The sequence below is a fragment of the Pagrus major genome, chromosome 15, assembly GCF_040436345.1.
Source record: "Pagrus major chromosome 15, Pma_NU_1.0".
NCBI classification, from domain to species: domain Eukaryota; kingdom Metazoa; phylum Chordata; class Actinopteri; order Spariformes; family Sparidae; genus Pagrus; species Pagrus major.
The window spans coordinates 4857043-4875163 of NC_133229.1; the positions used below are offsets into that span (position 1 = coordinate 4857043).

General features: G+C 39.7%; 1 protein-coding gene across 1 annotated transcript in view; it reads right to left on the bottom strand.

The window, feature by feature from the left end:
- The window catches only part of LOC141009331 (protocadherin-15-like), a 195457-nt gene that overhangs the window by 151858 nt on the left and 25478 nt on the right, over positions 1–18121 (bottom strand). Inside the window, exons 3-4 of the mRNA XM_073481880.1 lie at positions 3206–3220; positions 957–1022 (exon numbers count right to left, since the gene is read on the bottom strand). Coding sequence (XP_073337981.1) covers positions 957–1022; positions 3206–3220 — 81 coding nt within the window. The remainder of the gene's footprint in view (positions 1–956; positions 1023–3205; positions 3221–18121) is intronic.

Below are 18121 nucleotides of genomic sequence, written 5' to 3' on the forward strand. Positions count from 1 at the left end.
GCGCAACAGTATTGTGATTGTATAAACAAGCTCAGGATTCTATCTTCAGTGAGAGCTGCTCATTAAACTCTATTAACCTGCAATAGTAATATCTGCAGGGAGAACCAAGTGAGACAAACACACACCTGCTCCATTTAGGGAAACGCATTTCTCATTCCCTCAGTGAACATATAGCTCCTCCCTAAGCAGCAGTAAACACTCCCTATCACACACACACACACACGCATTCGCACAAACACATGTAGTCATCAAGAAAACGCAGATGGCAAATGCTCAATACTCAGTGAAGACACACAAGAAGAAAAGAGAGGCGGTGTCTAGAGAGAGCTGAGAAGTGGGTGCGGGTGATTAAGAGGCCAGGAGGAGATGGATTTAGGGAAAGAAAAGTGGGGGAAGAATAGTTTCACCTGACCCGCTTGAGTGCTGCGTGTATGCTGTATGCTACAGTGACTCATGCAGCACAGGTATAGCACAGTAAAGGCAGCCTGTGCGGGGAGCAGACTACTCATTAATGGAACCGCATGTCATGTCTGCATGCCAAACACCATCTGTATTCACTCATCCATACACGCACAAACACACGCACACTTCCCAGTTACCCTGGGAGAGCAAAACAAATATACACAAGCAAGAACAAGTAGAATTTATTTATATTTAATTTAAAATATGATCAAAATGACAATCCAGGATGTCTGACAAAACATCTCCTATAACCAGCCTGCCCCAAGAGCCATCAGCTGAGCGACTGTACCCTATCACAACACTGAGCAATCCCAACAGGGGAAGTATTAATATGTATTGCATTACCAAAGCTAAATTCACTGTAGTACACAGAGATAATCCCAACAGTGTAATCCACACCACTTGAGTGCAGAGGCATTTACAATGGTGGAATACAGAATGAAGTGGAGCAAAAATAAGTGAAGAGCGCAGGTGGGAAGCTGTTTGGTACATACCGTTGGGGCTCTCCTCATCAATGGTCACTATGGTTGCAGGGGGTCCTGGTCGGGACAGCTTACACTCTGCATATGCAAAAAGAAAAGAAAATTAGCAAAGAAGCTCATTTCCTGTTTGCTATATGAATAATTTTCTATGCAATCCCAATAGTATACTGTGCCTCGTGGCAGCTTATGAAAATGACGAAAACAAGAATTATAGATTTAGTATTGAAGCTAAACTGTTGATGTACAGCAGTGGTGGAAAGTAATTAAGTACATTTATTGAAGAACTATTCTCAAGGTAAATTATTGGACTTTATTTGAGTCATTTCATTTTATGCTACAACATTTCAGAAGGAGATACTGAACTTTTTACCTCACTACATGTATTTTGCAGCTTGTTCTGATGATGAACTGCAGACTGCAGCTGCAATGATTAGTCAGTTAATCACTTTGTCGATGAAAGGAATATCAGTTGGCAATTATTTGATTATTGATTAGTTATTCAAGTCATTTTTCAAATATTGGCTTTCTGCTTTTCTTTGTTATGTATAATAGTAAATTAAGAATCCTTGGTTTTTGGACTTTAAATTGGACACAAATTATTAAGTATTATTTACAATTTCTAAATTTTAAAATGTAGAAATTGTGATGGACATTTTTCAGAATTTTTGTCATTTTCTAGACTAAACAATTAATTGATTAGTCGGGAAGCTCGCAGATTAATCGATAATGAAAATAATCCTGAGTTACAGCCCTATTTTAGTTAGTTGTGGCTTGTGAGTACAAAAACAGGCTCTACTTGGGGCCACTTATGAGGTTTTAACAGTTTCACCAGACACATTTACTGTGTCCAGAACAATGAAATGACTGTTAAAAGGATAAGTTCACCTAAAAATGTATATTTTGTCATCTACTCGCACCCATGCCAACGGAAACTGAGCTGAAGGATTAAGTTTTGTAGTCCGCAAAACATGTCAGGCGCTTTACAGCAAAACAGCATTGCAGCATTCTGTTAAAGTACTAAAGTGGATTTGTTTGAAAATGTTCAAATAAATAAATAAATAAATAAATAAATAGACAAACAAAGAAATAAATAGATAGTAAAATAGATGTATAAAGAAATAAAGTGTATAATGTTTTTAGCGTAGTAGCTACAGTGAAGATTTAGGGTTTAAAAAGGGGGCAAAAATAACATCTTTTCAAATCAATTCAGTTCTGGGTGCTTCCAGAGACCTTTCCAGAGATTATGCTGGACAAGCTGTATGGAGTCATTTTATTGAATTTTGTTGAATTTTTTTCAGCTGTTTAGTTTTTTTTTTTACATTTTTAAAATAATTCTCCAGCTACTTCAGTTGCTTAGAAGAATACTGCAGCACTGTTTTGCTGTGAAGCTCCAGAAATGTTGTGGACTCACCATTGGCATGAGCGCGAGTAGACAATATTTATATATATTTTCATATTTGTGTGAAGGCAGAACTCATCCTTTACCCAGTTAATCCTTGCTGGACCCCAGAGTACTTCACTGTATATATAAAGAAGGTAAAACTATCTCAACCGAGACCAGCTCAAGCTTTTAATTGCTAGTTACAGTGTACACTGATGCATTAGTATGTAAGTAGAAATGTTATTTTACTGCCAATACCTCTGAACTGATGTACAGTATTGTCTGAGTATAGCTGACAGCAATGCTAGAACAACATTGCAAAAACACGCTGGCACTGTAAATATTTCATTGGTCTGAGCAAATAAAACTCAAAATGTTTTTTCTGTCTCTGTCATGCCATAAGCTGTCACATTGACACATCTTTTTATAGCAGGAAGCATCGATGACTGCTACAGCACAAACATCAACAGGAATGGACTGCACGACACTGACACCGGACAAACAGGGTGGTCAAAGCATGTGGCGACATCATAAGCAGAGCACTGACGAGAGCAGCCTCACAGATGGAGGTCGCAGCAGCTAGATGGTACGAGCACATGGGACACAGGTAATGGCAGCTTGACAGACAGCACCAGATGGGGCAGCAGGAGAGGTGGAGTGGTGGAGACAGGAGGAAGGGAGGTGTCTAGTGTAGAGGAACAGGCGCCGCAAGGCAGCTCGCTCGGCAGCTGACGTGAGAAAAGTTCAAGATTAAATGTCTTTCAATGTGGAAGACAGAGAAGAGGAGAGAGTAAGAGGGAGGTGGAGGGAAACAGTGAAAGAGGATATAGGGATGCGATGAAATAAAAGGAAAATAGACAACCGATGTTTGCCCTCTTACCCTCATACTGCCAGTCTGCAGGGGTCAGGGGTTAGTGGAGCCAGAGGGAAGCAGAGCAGAAGCATGGAAGAAAAGAAAAGCATGAAACAGTTGGTTGAGGAACAGCTCCGATGTTAAGAAAGGAGAAGAAGAGGAGATCCTTTTAGAAAAGAACAGATATTAGAAAACAGGGGGAAAGAGAGGCAGTTTCAGGAATACAGAAGTGGTGTATGTTAATGAACCACACACAGTTTTTACAAATATGGCCAGCGGATATCTTCTCGCTGCCTGTAGCTGTCAGCTGACATTTCTCCACGACAGAGATAGTGGGGTGCATTGCAAATATGAATCAATTTAAAAACTAAAGCGCTTTCTCTTGCTAAATTAAGTTGTACGATGTGATCTGGAAAAAGAAAAAAAAACAGCATGAAAGAGCACCCACATGTGAGTTATCTCCTCCTGTCTCTCCTTCTTAAATCGCTCTGCCTCCATCTCATTTGACATTGAATCTCAAGCAGCGTGCTGTCAGGTGGTGTCTGCTTACATTACATGTAATCAGATATGAGCAGAAAAAAAGACACATGGTCAGTGACACCACATCAATAGTCAGCACTATAAGGTTTCACAGCCACCTTCTCTTGCGTGACTTTTGTTGTGCAACGAGCACCTGTTGCCAGGTGCAAAACAGTGGATAGTTTCTCTCATTAAATATGCATGCCCTGAGACTTCGCTAATGTGGGGGTTTAGAAGCGCATACTAATCAGAGATAAAAAACCTTAGGATGTTGTGTCGCTGCATTTTTAATCATGGCTTTTTCCAAAGTGCAGATACGCACAATAATTAGCAATTAAAAGGCAATGAAAACCTGAGGCTAAGGTACAGAATATGTCATGCAAATCATTGATTTCTGAATCATTTCCATCGTCATTTTTCTTCTAATTTAAGTTGTCATTTAGAAAGAGTTAATGTAGAGCTACATGAGGCACTTCATCTTGCTCCATATGTGACTGGCTGTGTGAAAAATCCTCAGTACCTTGTCAGTACAAGCCAATAAGTTGGGGAAGTGTGCAGCACCTTTTTCTAATCTAAAATCCTTGAGGAATACTTATTAACACATGCTCATCTTGCACTGCTAATTCCTCAGGTGTACACACTGTTCGTTTTAAAAGTTCTATGATTTTATAGCAATTAGTGCACCTGTACCCATCTGCTGAAGGAAAAGCGGGATGAAGGTTTCCTTTAATAGCGACAAAATGAGCAAGAGCAACTGGGTCACACGTCGCAATCTGAGACATAAACAACAAGCAACATCAAAATAAGTATGCAAATCTGCTCTGAGAGAATATATTCTGTGTGAAGTAAGAAGAGCATGCACGTGTGTGCGCGTGTGCGATATAAAAGTTGCTCACGCTCATTTTGAGGAGCTTTTCAGGAGATCACAGACAGTCTGCTTTGTTAGTTTTGCATATGTGTGCTCGGATACAAATGTGTGCGTGCAAGTGTACTTGTGTGTGTGTGTGTATGCGTGTAGCTTTAAGTGTAAGTCATGGCAGTCAGAGAGAAAGTGAAAGAGAAGAGTTTACTTTGAAGACAAAAGGCAGAACCAAGCAGAGATAAAGACCTGTGCCTCCATTCACAGCGCTGACAGTCCTATATTGCGATCAGAGTGCAAATGTATGACACACACATACACATGCATGTGAATACATACACACAAACTCAGTCATGTTCACTACAAAATTAAAACGATCCCAATCTATTTCCAAATGTACACATTTGAGCAGAAGGTGATATTTTCTAATGACATTCTACATCAAGCTCTCCTGCAGACCTTTACACACAAATATATGTATGTATATATATATATATATATATATATATATATATATATATAGATATATACACATATAAATATATATATACATATACATATACATACACACACATATATATTTATATATATATGTGTGTGCGTGTGTGTGTGTATGTATATACACACAGTAATCATACATGATTGGAAAACTACTTTAATTTAATCCACTTATCTGGAAGAGCATGACCCATCCGGAAAAGCTTCATTCGCAATTTAGAAAGAAAAAAAAAAAGCCTGAGAACCAAAAGTAATTTGGTGCAGCAGAATGAGAGTCAAGCTTTTTTTTTTGTATAAAATATTATGGAAATATGTGCACGGTAAATATATATAGTTTGGTGTACATCTCTTAAAGTAATATGGAAAATAAGGATAGAGGATGTAAGACAGGAAAACAAGTATACACCAAAATGGAAAGCTTACTTCCTGTAGTCTGTTCTCAACAAGCTCACGGTTGTGTGAGGTTGTTGAGATTTTTTTTTTTCCAAACATAGAAAGAACTGTGTGTTCCTCTTCTAAAAAATGTCAAATGGAATAGTTGTTTTGTAAAAGGGCTGGTGAATGCTTGAGCCTATTAAGACTGCACGTATTCTTTATTGGAGAGAGCTGTTGACCATGGTCTTTATATAAATCAATACCATTACAAAACAGGAAGCTAGTGGTAAACCGTAATGTACCAGTGGATGAAAGAAAGGATCCACAGTTCTTTAGTTTGAGTTGGAGGTCAGTGCATCACTGCAGTATTGTAGTGACATGGTGAGTCACACACTCAGTGACTTGAGACTCGCCCTCAAAAGACTTGAGACTACACTCGAGAATTGGGACTCTTGAACAATCTTTATTTTTTTATTTTTTGGCACATTAACATTAAGAAAATGTCTGACGAGCTGAACATCATTCCCTCATTCGTAACCTTGTGCATCACGCGGCCACAGATGACAACAGCACTATGTCGACGAGCACAACAACTGCTGCTGCTCTCCCGTTTGTCAGAAGCTTTGTCTACAGGAACTAAACACAAGGCACAAACAAAAGAATCACCTAATGCAATGTTTGGTGAATGAATATAAAGGATGCTGGATCGACCACATCAAACTTCATCACGTAGCTGAAAACAAACCCGGTTAGGTCAGTTACTTGGTAATGTGAAAGTTACTGTAACCTCAGCGCCTATGGACGGTTAGCCAACATGTTTAGCTCAGCATGCAAGGGGTCAGTTCACTTTAATTTCAGAATTTTTCTTCACTAATTTAAACACTGAAAAATGTTAAAAATGAAAGGTTGTGCTATCCAGCCAATAAGTACATTATTGATAATTGATGCTCTATCATAAGAAAGTAAACTGCAGTGTCTTTTTACATTTCAAATTGGTTTAATTGTAACTTGAATCAATGCTGGTACACACGTTTAGTACAGTGTGCTACTTACGTGTAAACCTAGAACTGATGGCTGACTGAAGCAAATCTCAGAGAAAAGCATGGTTCTGATGGGTTTCATTCCAAAACACAGACATTTCTTTAGGGAATAAAAATCAGCTGATGTTTACTGTTAAACAACACAGACAACTGTATCCACAAAAATGTTCTGTTCTGTAAGAAAAGGACTTAAGACAGCCAATAACTCCAATGATAATTCATCACAAGTTTTATATTCATGCAAGGAATCATTTTTGTCGCACAAATGGTAGATGTCTCTTTTTAAACAAAACTGTTCATGTTTTAATATCACCAGTTTATGGATTTGCAGTATATCTCAGATAATTTGGCAGCATTAGTGTTTTGCATTTAGCTACTGTAGCTGTGTATTTATGTTGCAAAGCAAAATACAGTTATTCATTTTAAAGGAAAGCTTTCATAGTGTGTTTGTCTTCATATTGCACTGCAGTAGGCTGTTTAAAGTGATCATATACCAAACAACTAATCAGTGCTGATAATACTGTATGCTAATAGATAAAGGAGTGATGATAACACAGTACACACTTTGAATTCCTTAGATAAAACTATGCAGTGTTAAAAGCAGACCAGGTGGCATGCAGCAGATGATAGAACGCTCATTACAGAGAGACTTGAGACCTGAACTTGCAAAAAATGACTTGTGAGCATCTCTGACGTGGTCATAAAAAATAAATGATGTTGAACAGGCAGTCAGTGGGTAGTATTAAGCCTGACCAGGAACAGAAAAAAGAAGCTTGAGATGATGACAACTGGAAGGGCTCATGAGATCAAAGAATGAGAGATCACCTCGTATTGAATTCAAATGACCAAATTATCACATCTCTGTCACTCTATCACTGAGTCCTCCTGGGGGATCCTGAGCGGTCCAAGGCCAGATCAGATATATAATCTCTCCAGCAAGTTCTGGGTTTGCCCCGGGGTCTCCTCCCAGTTGGTCACGCCCTGAAAACCTCCAAAGGGAGGCGATCAGGAGGCATCCTTATCAGATGACCAACCACCTCAGCTGGCTCCTTTGAAGGAGCAGCGGCTCTACTGCGAGCTCCCTCTGGATGTATGAGCTCCTCAACCCATCTGTAAGGCTGAGCCCAGCCACACTTGATCCCTTGTTTGCTCGTCACACACATTTAATATGTGAATGAAGATTGTTTTGATCATAAAATGTGTTACACTTCATGAAAAGTTAGGACCCAAATGCAGAAACACAGGGGAGGGCAGGCAGGATTAAGAAACTGAAAACGAGCTTTATTAACAAAAAACTGAAATTATCCAAAAACCAAGAAAACCAGGAATCCAACAAAAACCAAGAAGAGCAAACACCAAAATACAAATTAGCAACACAGGAGGCTAAACAAAGTACAAAAATGTACTCTAGAGCTACTATAGCTCAATTAATTGCCTAGTCGAAGGAAAAGTAATTGCTTCGTCACATTTTGATTTGATTGTCATTTTCCAAGAAAACATGTCAAACATTTTCTGATTTCAGCTTCTCGATGGAAGGATTCCTTTATCATTTAGGATAGCAAATGAAGAGTCTTGAGTTTTAGGCTGTTGGTTGGACAAAGATGCAATTTGGAGACGTCACTATGAGAAAATTGTAATGAGCATTTTACACAATTTGTGAGCATTTGTGGACTAAAAGATTCACTGATTAAAGGGTGGGTCCATTATGATTTGTGTTTTTGAGGTTTTTATACCATTCTTTAGCTTCCCAGTAGTGTTCCTTATTTATTCAAGTCCATTTTCCCAATCCCTTTCCTGCCCATGTTCATCCCCTCACTGATAGCTGAATAGACTGCACATTGTTTGATGTTAATTCTATACATGTTGCATTACCAAGGGAACGTGACTTTAAAGAGACAATCATTTGATTACACCTATTTTTATCTAGCATCTCCAGTCCCTGGAGGTGATAAATAAATTTGATCCTGTTATCCGCAGGGTGTTTTCCTTTGCTTTCCTTCCCTCACAGCAGGACTCAAACAGACATGGGTGGAGGAGCCGAGTGTAGAACTTAAAAATAAAGTTTGGGATGAATGTCTGAGATGTGTATGTATTTGTTCTGCATATATCAGATGTAATATTACACAGTTTAAAACTTTTCACAGACTCTTTCACTCCAGTGAAAAGTTAACAACTTTATATTTTATTGCTGTTTCACCCATTTGCAACCTATTAAAGTCTATGGTCAGTAATTTAACACATTCTCTTTGGTCATGCAGTAAACTTAACACATACAGGAAAACTATTTTTCATCTAGGAGTTAATAGTTTGTTATCTCTTGCAAATAGGTATGCAGAAATGTTTTGTTTGAAATGGTGATTGCAATAAAAGTTAACGCTGCAAGTGTGTTAAATAGAAAAAAAGACGTGGTTGAAATGTCAAACACATTACATCAGAAGAGACTGAGATTTTATAATGAAGATAGAGGAGATGTGTTCAATAAGATCTGGGGCCCTGTATTTAAATTTCTTTAGGGTAAGGACCAATGTGCTATGTTTATTATGAAGCACTTTGCTGAACATACTGATCCTTAACAACTATAGTTTTGTATATAAAAGAAAAATTGCTTTCTATCAAATGTAATCATGACTGTGGTGATTGTTATTGGTACTATCAGGATGTGCCTGTTTTTCCGTTCTACATTGTTTTATTCATATTTCTGTTCTCAAAAGAACCAACAAACTTATTTTTATCTCACACTGCAGGAGCACTGCAGGCTAACTTTGATTTGTTGGAATGTTGCACCATGTTGGCTTCATGTGCGAGAGGGATTTAAAAAAAGGGGGGTGGGGGGTGTAATCAAAACAAGCAGCATTCATTCACTAATAGGTAATCAGCTCACAACAAAATCTTTGAACTTTAAGATCGGGATGATTTCCTTTCACCAAGAGATCTTCTCACAAAATTGTCTGACAGAGGAATCCGTTGGAAATAAAAATCGATAGAAGAAAGCTTCAATCACTTTGTAGAAAAACATTTTTTTTCTGAGCATAAATTATCACACAACGCAAATAAAACCAAGGAACCTAAAAAAGATGGAAGGGTCATATGTCTAAGTCTATGGGAGATGCATGGACCTTGACTTTGTTTGGGAAAGCCTCCTGTTCACAGTGTAATTGCAGTCTCATCAGTGATATTTTGTCAGACCTGCCCTGTTTGGACACAATATTATTAACCCTGTCAATCATTTGAGGAAAAAGAAACAAACAGTTGTTAGCCTACTCTCTGAAGTGTTTTCTTTCATTTTCTGGAGGCATTTCTTCATCAGCAGTCATATGACGTAGATGTGTTTGCTATTCTCCAAGCATTTCCCATAGACGTCAATACAGCTGTCACCACAGTCTGGCACAAATATACATACTCCAACTCTGCCTTAGATTAACTCCTGATATTATTTTTTTCAAATATATAGTGATTACTCAATTAATTTACAAGTTAAACAGTGTTGAGATTCATTTTTGCATATGCAGTGGTAAAAAAAACAAGTTAATCAGCATCAAGATTGTGTTTGGGAAATGCAAAGGGTCTCTATATACTCCTATATTGAAGAAAATAGAAACTTTCATATGCACCACCCATAAAAGGTTTGTTTGTTTTTCTATATATAGTTCTTTCATCATACTTCCCAAGTGTCTGAAGTCTTTACAACTTCCAAAGTCTTTACAAGGCAGCTCATCGACCGCTGTATTACTGGAGCAACAAGGCATCGGCAAGATGAATTCTGCTCACTGACATTTAGTTTCAAAAGGCATCTTTACCTGCCACTCGATTCAACAGCCTTGGCTTTCCTGTGGCTTCATCTGCAAAAGCACCTTTTTAGCAACCAATAAATCAAACGGCTGCTTCCTGAGAGTGGAGGACTTAAAAAAAGGGAAAAAAAGGGCTTGAAAGGACAACTAACCGAACAAGCAACATGGTCCAGGAGGCTGCACTGCCTGAATCAATCTGGCACAACTTTACAACACACCTACAAAAGGAGTGGAGGCATCTTATTTAAAAAATAAGAAATGCAAATCAGTTTGCAAACTGCAGCGAAAGCACGCTTTAGCTCTCTGGATGTGGGCAGACACTCATTAAAAATTGTCAAAGGAGAGGTAGTGAAGAACGAGGCAGAAGGAGAAAGATTCTTGAGAAAAGAGCAGAAGCAATAAAGTAGGAACTAATTTCTCATCCTTTAGATGGATGGCAACCTGCCAAGTCAAGGTTCCTCTTGTCATAAAACGTCTCACACTGTGTGTCCATGTGCGATCATAAATACGTCCGCCCTTTCATATAAATAACAGGCCCTGTGTTATGATAAGATAATATTAACAACGCCTATGGAAAGCTCCCCAATGAGATCATATTTCTCCTTTTAGCCACAACATGAGTGGTCCACCTGAGGGAGTGATATCTTCTGACCTCTGGTTAGGCCAGCGTCTACTGAGAACTTCAAGGTTGGAGGTTAGAGTTATGACTAATCCCCGGAGTGGCGAGCAGCCGAGGACAGGGATGAGTGGAGACAGAGCAAACAGGGACCCTGTTTTAATTTCCCTGTTGGATTGATGGAGTTTATTTTGCATGGATCCATGTCCAGTTAGACAGAGGGGCATTCTGGGACAGGTCCAGTCGGGCTTGGCAAAAGCCAGTGAGACAGACAAAGGGCAGCTGTCCAGTGTCACACATTGCCAGGTAATGGCTGCTCATGGGGAGACAGCAGGTCAAAACAGATGAGCAGTCTGTGTTACAGTAAGGAGGCTTGGGCCAGTTGTCTACTGGGGTTAGCTGTCAGCGCTGTGCATTACAGCTCACATCATACAGTCAAGGTCTGTTCTTGTTCTGGGTATGCTCCGCTGGGTATTTCCTTTATCATGTCTCAAAGACATTAAATGTTTGTATGAGTGATTTTTGTCCAGCTCATTCTGTAGATTGGTTTTTACTTTAAATGTATAACAATTCCTGAGTATTTGTAAGATCATGCGTGTCTATTAACCCTCCGAGACCCAAGCATTTTCTGGGCATTCTTTGCATGTTCTCATTCCCAGCTCGTCAAATACAGCAGCTGAGGCTTAGGCTAAAGGTTCAGGTGAATTAACTACTTAGTTAGATTTGGGAACAGATTGTATTTTGGGTTAAAATAACTTTGTTCAGTCTTTTAACTTAACTGTTGACTTAAGTGACGTAACTCACGTCAAGTAACGCAAGTACGTCACTCACGTTGCTTAAAATAACTTGCGCAACTCTATAGAAACAGTATAACAGTATATACTTTGTGCAATATAACACAGTCAGGGCAGAATACTTACAAAACCCCACAAAATAATACATTCCAAGAAACACATTCAACAAAAACCAAACATTATGAGTCTCATAAAGGCAGCACTTATTTCATGTTATTGTATTTGAGATATGTGTAGGCGTTTCATTAATTATCACTGACCCTTTCATTTTCCCTAACATGTAAGTAATATGTCTCTCATAAAACACTTACCACATACAGACATTTCAAAGCTATACATTGCAATTGCAAGTTTTATGTATAATTTCATTATAGAAGAGCGTATACCTCCGCCAAGGCCCAACAGCCACCTAAATACGCCAGGCACTTTTCATCAAGATCCGTGCATTATTCCTTGAGAAATTAACAAAATGTAAAAAACAAACAGAAAAAAAATCTCGCAAAATTAAACTCAGTACGAAAATGTCCTGGAACCACCCCTTTAACCAGATCCACACCAAAAGTTAATGGGGTCTATTCTGGCACGAGACCCACTCTCCATCCAAGTTTTGTGGAAATCAGTTCAGTCGTTTTTGTGTAATCCTGCTGATAGACCAACAAACAGACACGGGTGAAATCATAACCTCCTTTGTGCAGGCGACATTTTCTACAAGAGAAAAGTCTCTCCTGGCTGTCTGCAGACATGAAAAGGTATTGCCATATAACATAAACACTTAGTTACTCCATTAGTAACTACAGGCCTGGAATGAGTTGCTGAAAAGGTTAACACATTCAATAATTTAACAGCAATCAAAGGCAATTCTGTCCTAAATGGACTTGAAATGAGGCAGGTGAGCCTTTATAGGAAGCGTACATGTTGAAAATGATGTAATGACTGTCTCTCTTTGACTTGCTGCTTTCTTTGTTAGCACTTGACACTCAGAGTTTAATGATGTGATCTAAAAATAAATCAGGCATCAATAATACTTACTCACTGTAAGAAGAAAAGGCTCAACATTCCGATCTCTACTTTATGTAAGGTACATAAGGTGTGTGTCACTTACATATTCTCACAGAGCTCTGACTTGCCAATTACACTTCAATGCAGTTCAAAATGAACAAATCCACAGCACTCGTTCAGTACAAAAAGCACTCAGTGGTTAAAATTCACTGCAGCTCATACAGCACATTTTCAAGTCATCATAGTCAGACTAACCATACATTTCATGAACCTTTATCACTTGTATCCTTTGTGATTTACACGTTAGCTGAAGTACTCAGTGAGTGCTGTCACTGTTCAAACTTGTCATTAGAAAGCATACTATTGATTATCTACTTGCTTAATGCTTCTAAGAATATAATGATGGGGATCTGTCTGCCTCAATAGTTATAGCGATTGGTCATGTTGGAAGTAACAGATAAGACAAAAAGAAAACACACAAGCGTTCCTTTTTTTTTGAAGAAAATGCATGAGATTACTGCAAGATGTCGCTATTGCTGCTACTGATGCTGCAGCCCCAGAATGTTTTTTATCTGTGCCTCATGGTTAATATGTTCATAGGCATACTTGCTAACCTTTGGACCTCAAAATTAGGAATGATTTTAAAACCAAATCACGGGTCTGGGGGTCCTCCACCTGAAAAATTTAGAGTTTTGTGTCCTGCATTCTGGTAAATAAAAAAATACTGTGTACACTGCAACATCAGTTTTATGCTTCATAATTTTAATTTTACTTCTCAGAATACATTGCAAAAAATGTGCCCCTCTGGAGTGAATGGTTGCTTGTTATGGTTGTTCATGTTGACTGACTAAATACCCAGGTAATTGTAGTAGGGATTTTCCTAATGACTAATTTCAGAGCTGCTCAACATCTTGGATGCAACAGTTGACTGGAATTGTTAAAATTAGTAACGGATGCTTATCTTTTATAAAGCAACATTTGACTGCAGCGACATTTCAGTGCAAATGATGCCCTCGTGAAACTGAAATGTGCAAATGAATAATGAAACATATGTCCTACATGTGCAAAAAATGCAATCCAATTCATCTGATAATCTCAAAAAATCATTTTAAATATAGTAACTACACATAGTAATGGCTTGCTTTGGGAAAACATCATTCTTGGCAGGAACCTTACCCTTTACACACTTGAACAGCAATATGCATTCCCAAATGTGCGGAGCAAGGGAAACCAAGCATCTGAATCTTAGATTTGTTTTCTTTATGGTGAAGAGAGTGTTGTAGCTTTGATCTCATGCCACAGCACTTCCCCAAGACAACAGATCTGTAGCAATAAGGATCACAGCAGCTAACAATCCAAGAATTCAAACACAACTCAACCAAAAAAACTGTTCTTGGGAATCTGTCAGTTCTGTTTTGTGAACAGCCAAAAATATTGCAGCACTCCGCCCTTACATGTAGTGTTCAGCCATTTACCATTGCCTCACTTGAGAAGAAAAAACAGCTATAAATCGATGTGGAGACAGACAGTGCTGTGTGCTTCGTCTTGCAGCGTGTCTATGTTTGGCACAAAGAATGCAATCACTGCCTCTATCTCCCTCCATCTCTTTCTCTCCAAATATCTCATCATTAGAAGTCTGGGGCTTCTTGCTGTAATTGCATGTATGCACTTATTTTTAAGGGTCACAAGTGGGGTAGAATACGTCGGTGCGGAATGAAAAGCAAATGGGAGGCAGACGGTGAAGACAGAAAACGTGTGTGAGGAGGAGAGGGCCGGAGGAGCAGTAGTGATGCCAATAGCAATGGAGAATGTCAAAGAGATAGACGTGGAATTGAATTCTTGCAGCATCATGTAAATCATTAGTGGCTGATAATAGAAGAGAGAAGGGGATTACTTTACTGATGTGTAATCCCTTGCAGAAGCTCCCCCTCCTACTCCTCTTCAGACTTCCCCTTCATTGCAGCCTATCTTTGTCTTTCTGTGAGGTTAACCACACAGGCAGCAGGGCAAAGGTTGCAATCACACCCACGGTGAAGAGTTCAGCACTTACACTCTCACGTACCGAAGACCTATTGGTACAGACCCCAGGCAGTGCGGGACCCAGCCTTACCGAGAGTGCCCCTCCTATCTCCTTGCGCTGCCCGGAGCCTGATTACAGCCTACTGGAGGGCAGATTAAAATCCCCTTCCCCTCTGTCACTCTGCTGCTCCCCCACTCCACAGGCTTCTGCTGCAGCCAGACACAGTCTGCACATCTGGCCCCTAATCAGACAATCCCAAAAATAGACAAACAATTGTGGGTCAGAATGGATGTGCAGATGGGAAGAGAGAGGGAAACAGTGTGAGAGAGGTAGGCTGTTGTCACATGGCAGAAGTGTCTACATGCATATAAACCTCACCACACACACACACACACACACACACACACACACACACACACACACAACTGGGCATGTTTTGTGTTGTGGGTGTGCGCAGACATGCATTTGTCCAACATCTGGGTTTAGCCATGGAGGGATTTAGAGGTATGGACTTTGTGCATCTGTCCACTCTGCTCCAGATTGAAGTTTGTCCTTTCATTAACATTTGTTAAACTGCTGGGCGTACTAGTCTCCTCTCACGCAAGGATCAATGCACATGCAGGCCCACTGCAGGGTTTACATTTGCAGTACAAACGAGAAAAGAGAATTTCTTTTTGGAGAGCCTAAAGTATAGTGGAGACAGTGAGATGATGCGAGGCAAAGAGGAGAATATGTACATGGCACATCGAAGAGAGGCGTATGAATGAAAAATGATAGCAGCAAAGGTGTCAAAGGAATAGAAATTAAAGGAGAGGATGCTGAGGGAGGAGACAAACAGGAACCGACAGAGACCAGTCCTTGAATTTTCTTAATAGCTGACACTACCATTCAGACTAATCGGCCACATAGATACTTAGCTTAATAACATGTTCTCTTTGGTGAATGAGCTATTAGTCAGTCTTTTCTGGAAACAGACACACACCATGGTTATAAATACCTCTTTGGCTTCAATAAACAATTTCTAAAAAGATCCCTGCATGAATGCAATCATCTGGGCAATAATTGGACAATTTGACGCTTAAAGAGAAGAAATCCTAACGCCTGTCAATGTCAGCCCTATTTTCTCTCATCGTGTCCACATTCACATTAATTAGAAGTCTGAGATTTATTATGTATCCTTGCTAATTAAATAAAGACTTGAAAGACACCGAGACACCCACTGGAAATTACTGTGCGCATCACGCCACAGCTCAACCCCATCTAAACATTTCTGGTTGCCGTTTTCATTTGAAAGACAGACGACAAACATGTTGACAGACAGAAAAAAAACAAACAGCCAAGGGCACCTCGAGGTGGGCAGAGGAGGGAGACTTATGAGTTAGAAGATGAGGGATGTGAGGCAAAAATCCCCCTTCAAACCAACTTCATCCCTGATCGGTGAAGAGAGGCAACGACAGCACCCACATTCGGACTCACCCCTCAGACCACAACAACTCTGATACACTCACTCTCACCCTCTGCTCCCTCATTACAACTATGACACCATGGGTCATTTGCTGGCGGCCCTGATCCAATCAGAGCTCATTTGCACGCAGGGTAACTATCACTAATTTCTAGCTGCTCCCCCAACCGCTGCAATTATTTCTGTCTGCAACTGGTCAAATTACAGACTGCAGCCACGCTCATTATCGGCAGAATGAACCCACCCCTCTTTGTGACACAGTCACAAGACAATGTCAGAGCAGTTTTTGATCATAGATTAGAGTATAGATCAATAATATTTCATTGGGTAGATGGCAAATATGTCCCCCTGGTCCCGGGGTATCAAAATCCCGCGCTTCGGACCACACTGACCTCCTCCAAACGAAGTATGCCGTATAGAAATGTAACCGTTCCTACACAACAAAGGTTGCCAAGGAACATGATACAGGCAGCAATTACATTTCCCTTTAGAGCACAATGGCCAAGCAAATTAGAAGCATATAAACATAATTTCTAGGAGACAGGGTTGGATTTAACAGTGAGGAAGAAGAACAGAGACAACGTGTTCCTTTAGCTATATAACAGTCTCTTGAAATGTGTTGTATGTAATGTGTGCTATGATTAGTCAAATACAACCTAACATTTCAAACCTTTAAACTGTAAGTACAACGTTCATACAAAGACACAATGTCTTCATTACAAAATGAAAATTTAGTGTCTATATATAAATCCTCTCATGTAACGCTCTCATACATACAAGAGATGCATAAGATGTACTTATGAAAGAAAAGCCAAAACACAATATTTCACCATTACAAATGTCCAAATTGTCCAATTTGATCCATCACAAGAATGTATCCTCATTTGAAACATACAGTTGGGCAATTGTACTAATACAAATTTGAGTTATTTCACATACTTTTTGACATTTTAAAGGAACTTGGGGCAGGATCAAGAAATAAGACTCAATAGTGACACGACAGCCGTTGCGGCCATTAGGGTAACTGCAGCCATCAGCCAAGGGACATATTTCTAACTCTTCGGTTTCAGACTAAAGGACCGTGGAAAATGTGCAGTCTGTAACTATTCAGTGTTACACAGCGGTGGACTAAGTTACATGTTTGCAGCTAACGCTACTTTGCACGTTAGGTCACTCCGAGTCCTCGTGATCTCATATGATTTTCAAATCAAGCTCTAAACATGACCTCTAATGTTTTCTTACCTGGTTACTAGGAAATGAGCCACGTCAGCATCTGTTCTCAGTCCCAATTCAAGTTGAAGCTGCCTCCTTGAGTCCAACACGTATCCGATGTTTATTCAGGTACCAGCCCGGCTTTGGTCGTAATTTCGTTTCGACTCACGACATGCCGCTGATAAAACCTTTGTTTTCTTCTTAGTATGACTTTTTAGTGGACTTTGTGTGGTGGTGGGCCGTTTGCTGGCCGTAGCAGAATCCATTACTACCCAAACACTAGTTTGGGTCCACCGTGCTTGTCTTCTTCCCGTATCCAAGGACGCGCATTCAGCGTCATTGGACATCACATCCGCAAGACTGTGCGGGAAATTCGGACCACGAATTGCAGTACATTATGCAGCACACAGCCTGTTCAAGGCAATGGAGAGATACACGGGTGGGCTCAGTCTTTTTGGTTTTGAACGCTTCATAACCCATTAGCATTAAAAAACTTAAAATGCATGTTTATTTTTTCACAAATCCTGCCCCAAGTTCCTTTAAGAAATAGAGCCATCGGCAAACGTCTTGTGGCAGCCACTTTACTTTCTGCCGTAACCTAATTAGGTATTTTGCATCATATCTCCTGAACCAAACATGGTCACATAGAAAAGGTGATATCTACTTTTATGTTTTGATGGTCAATGGTTACAGTGATACCCTACACAACATGATAACCTGTTCAGGTAAATAGTTAATGGTGCATTCTGAGACGTTGTGAG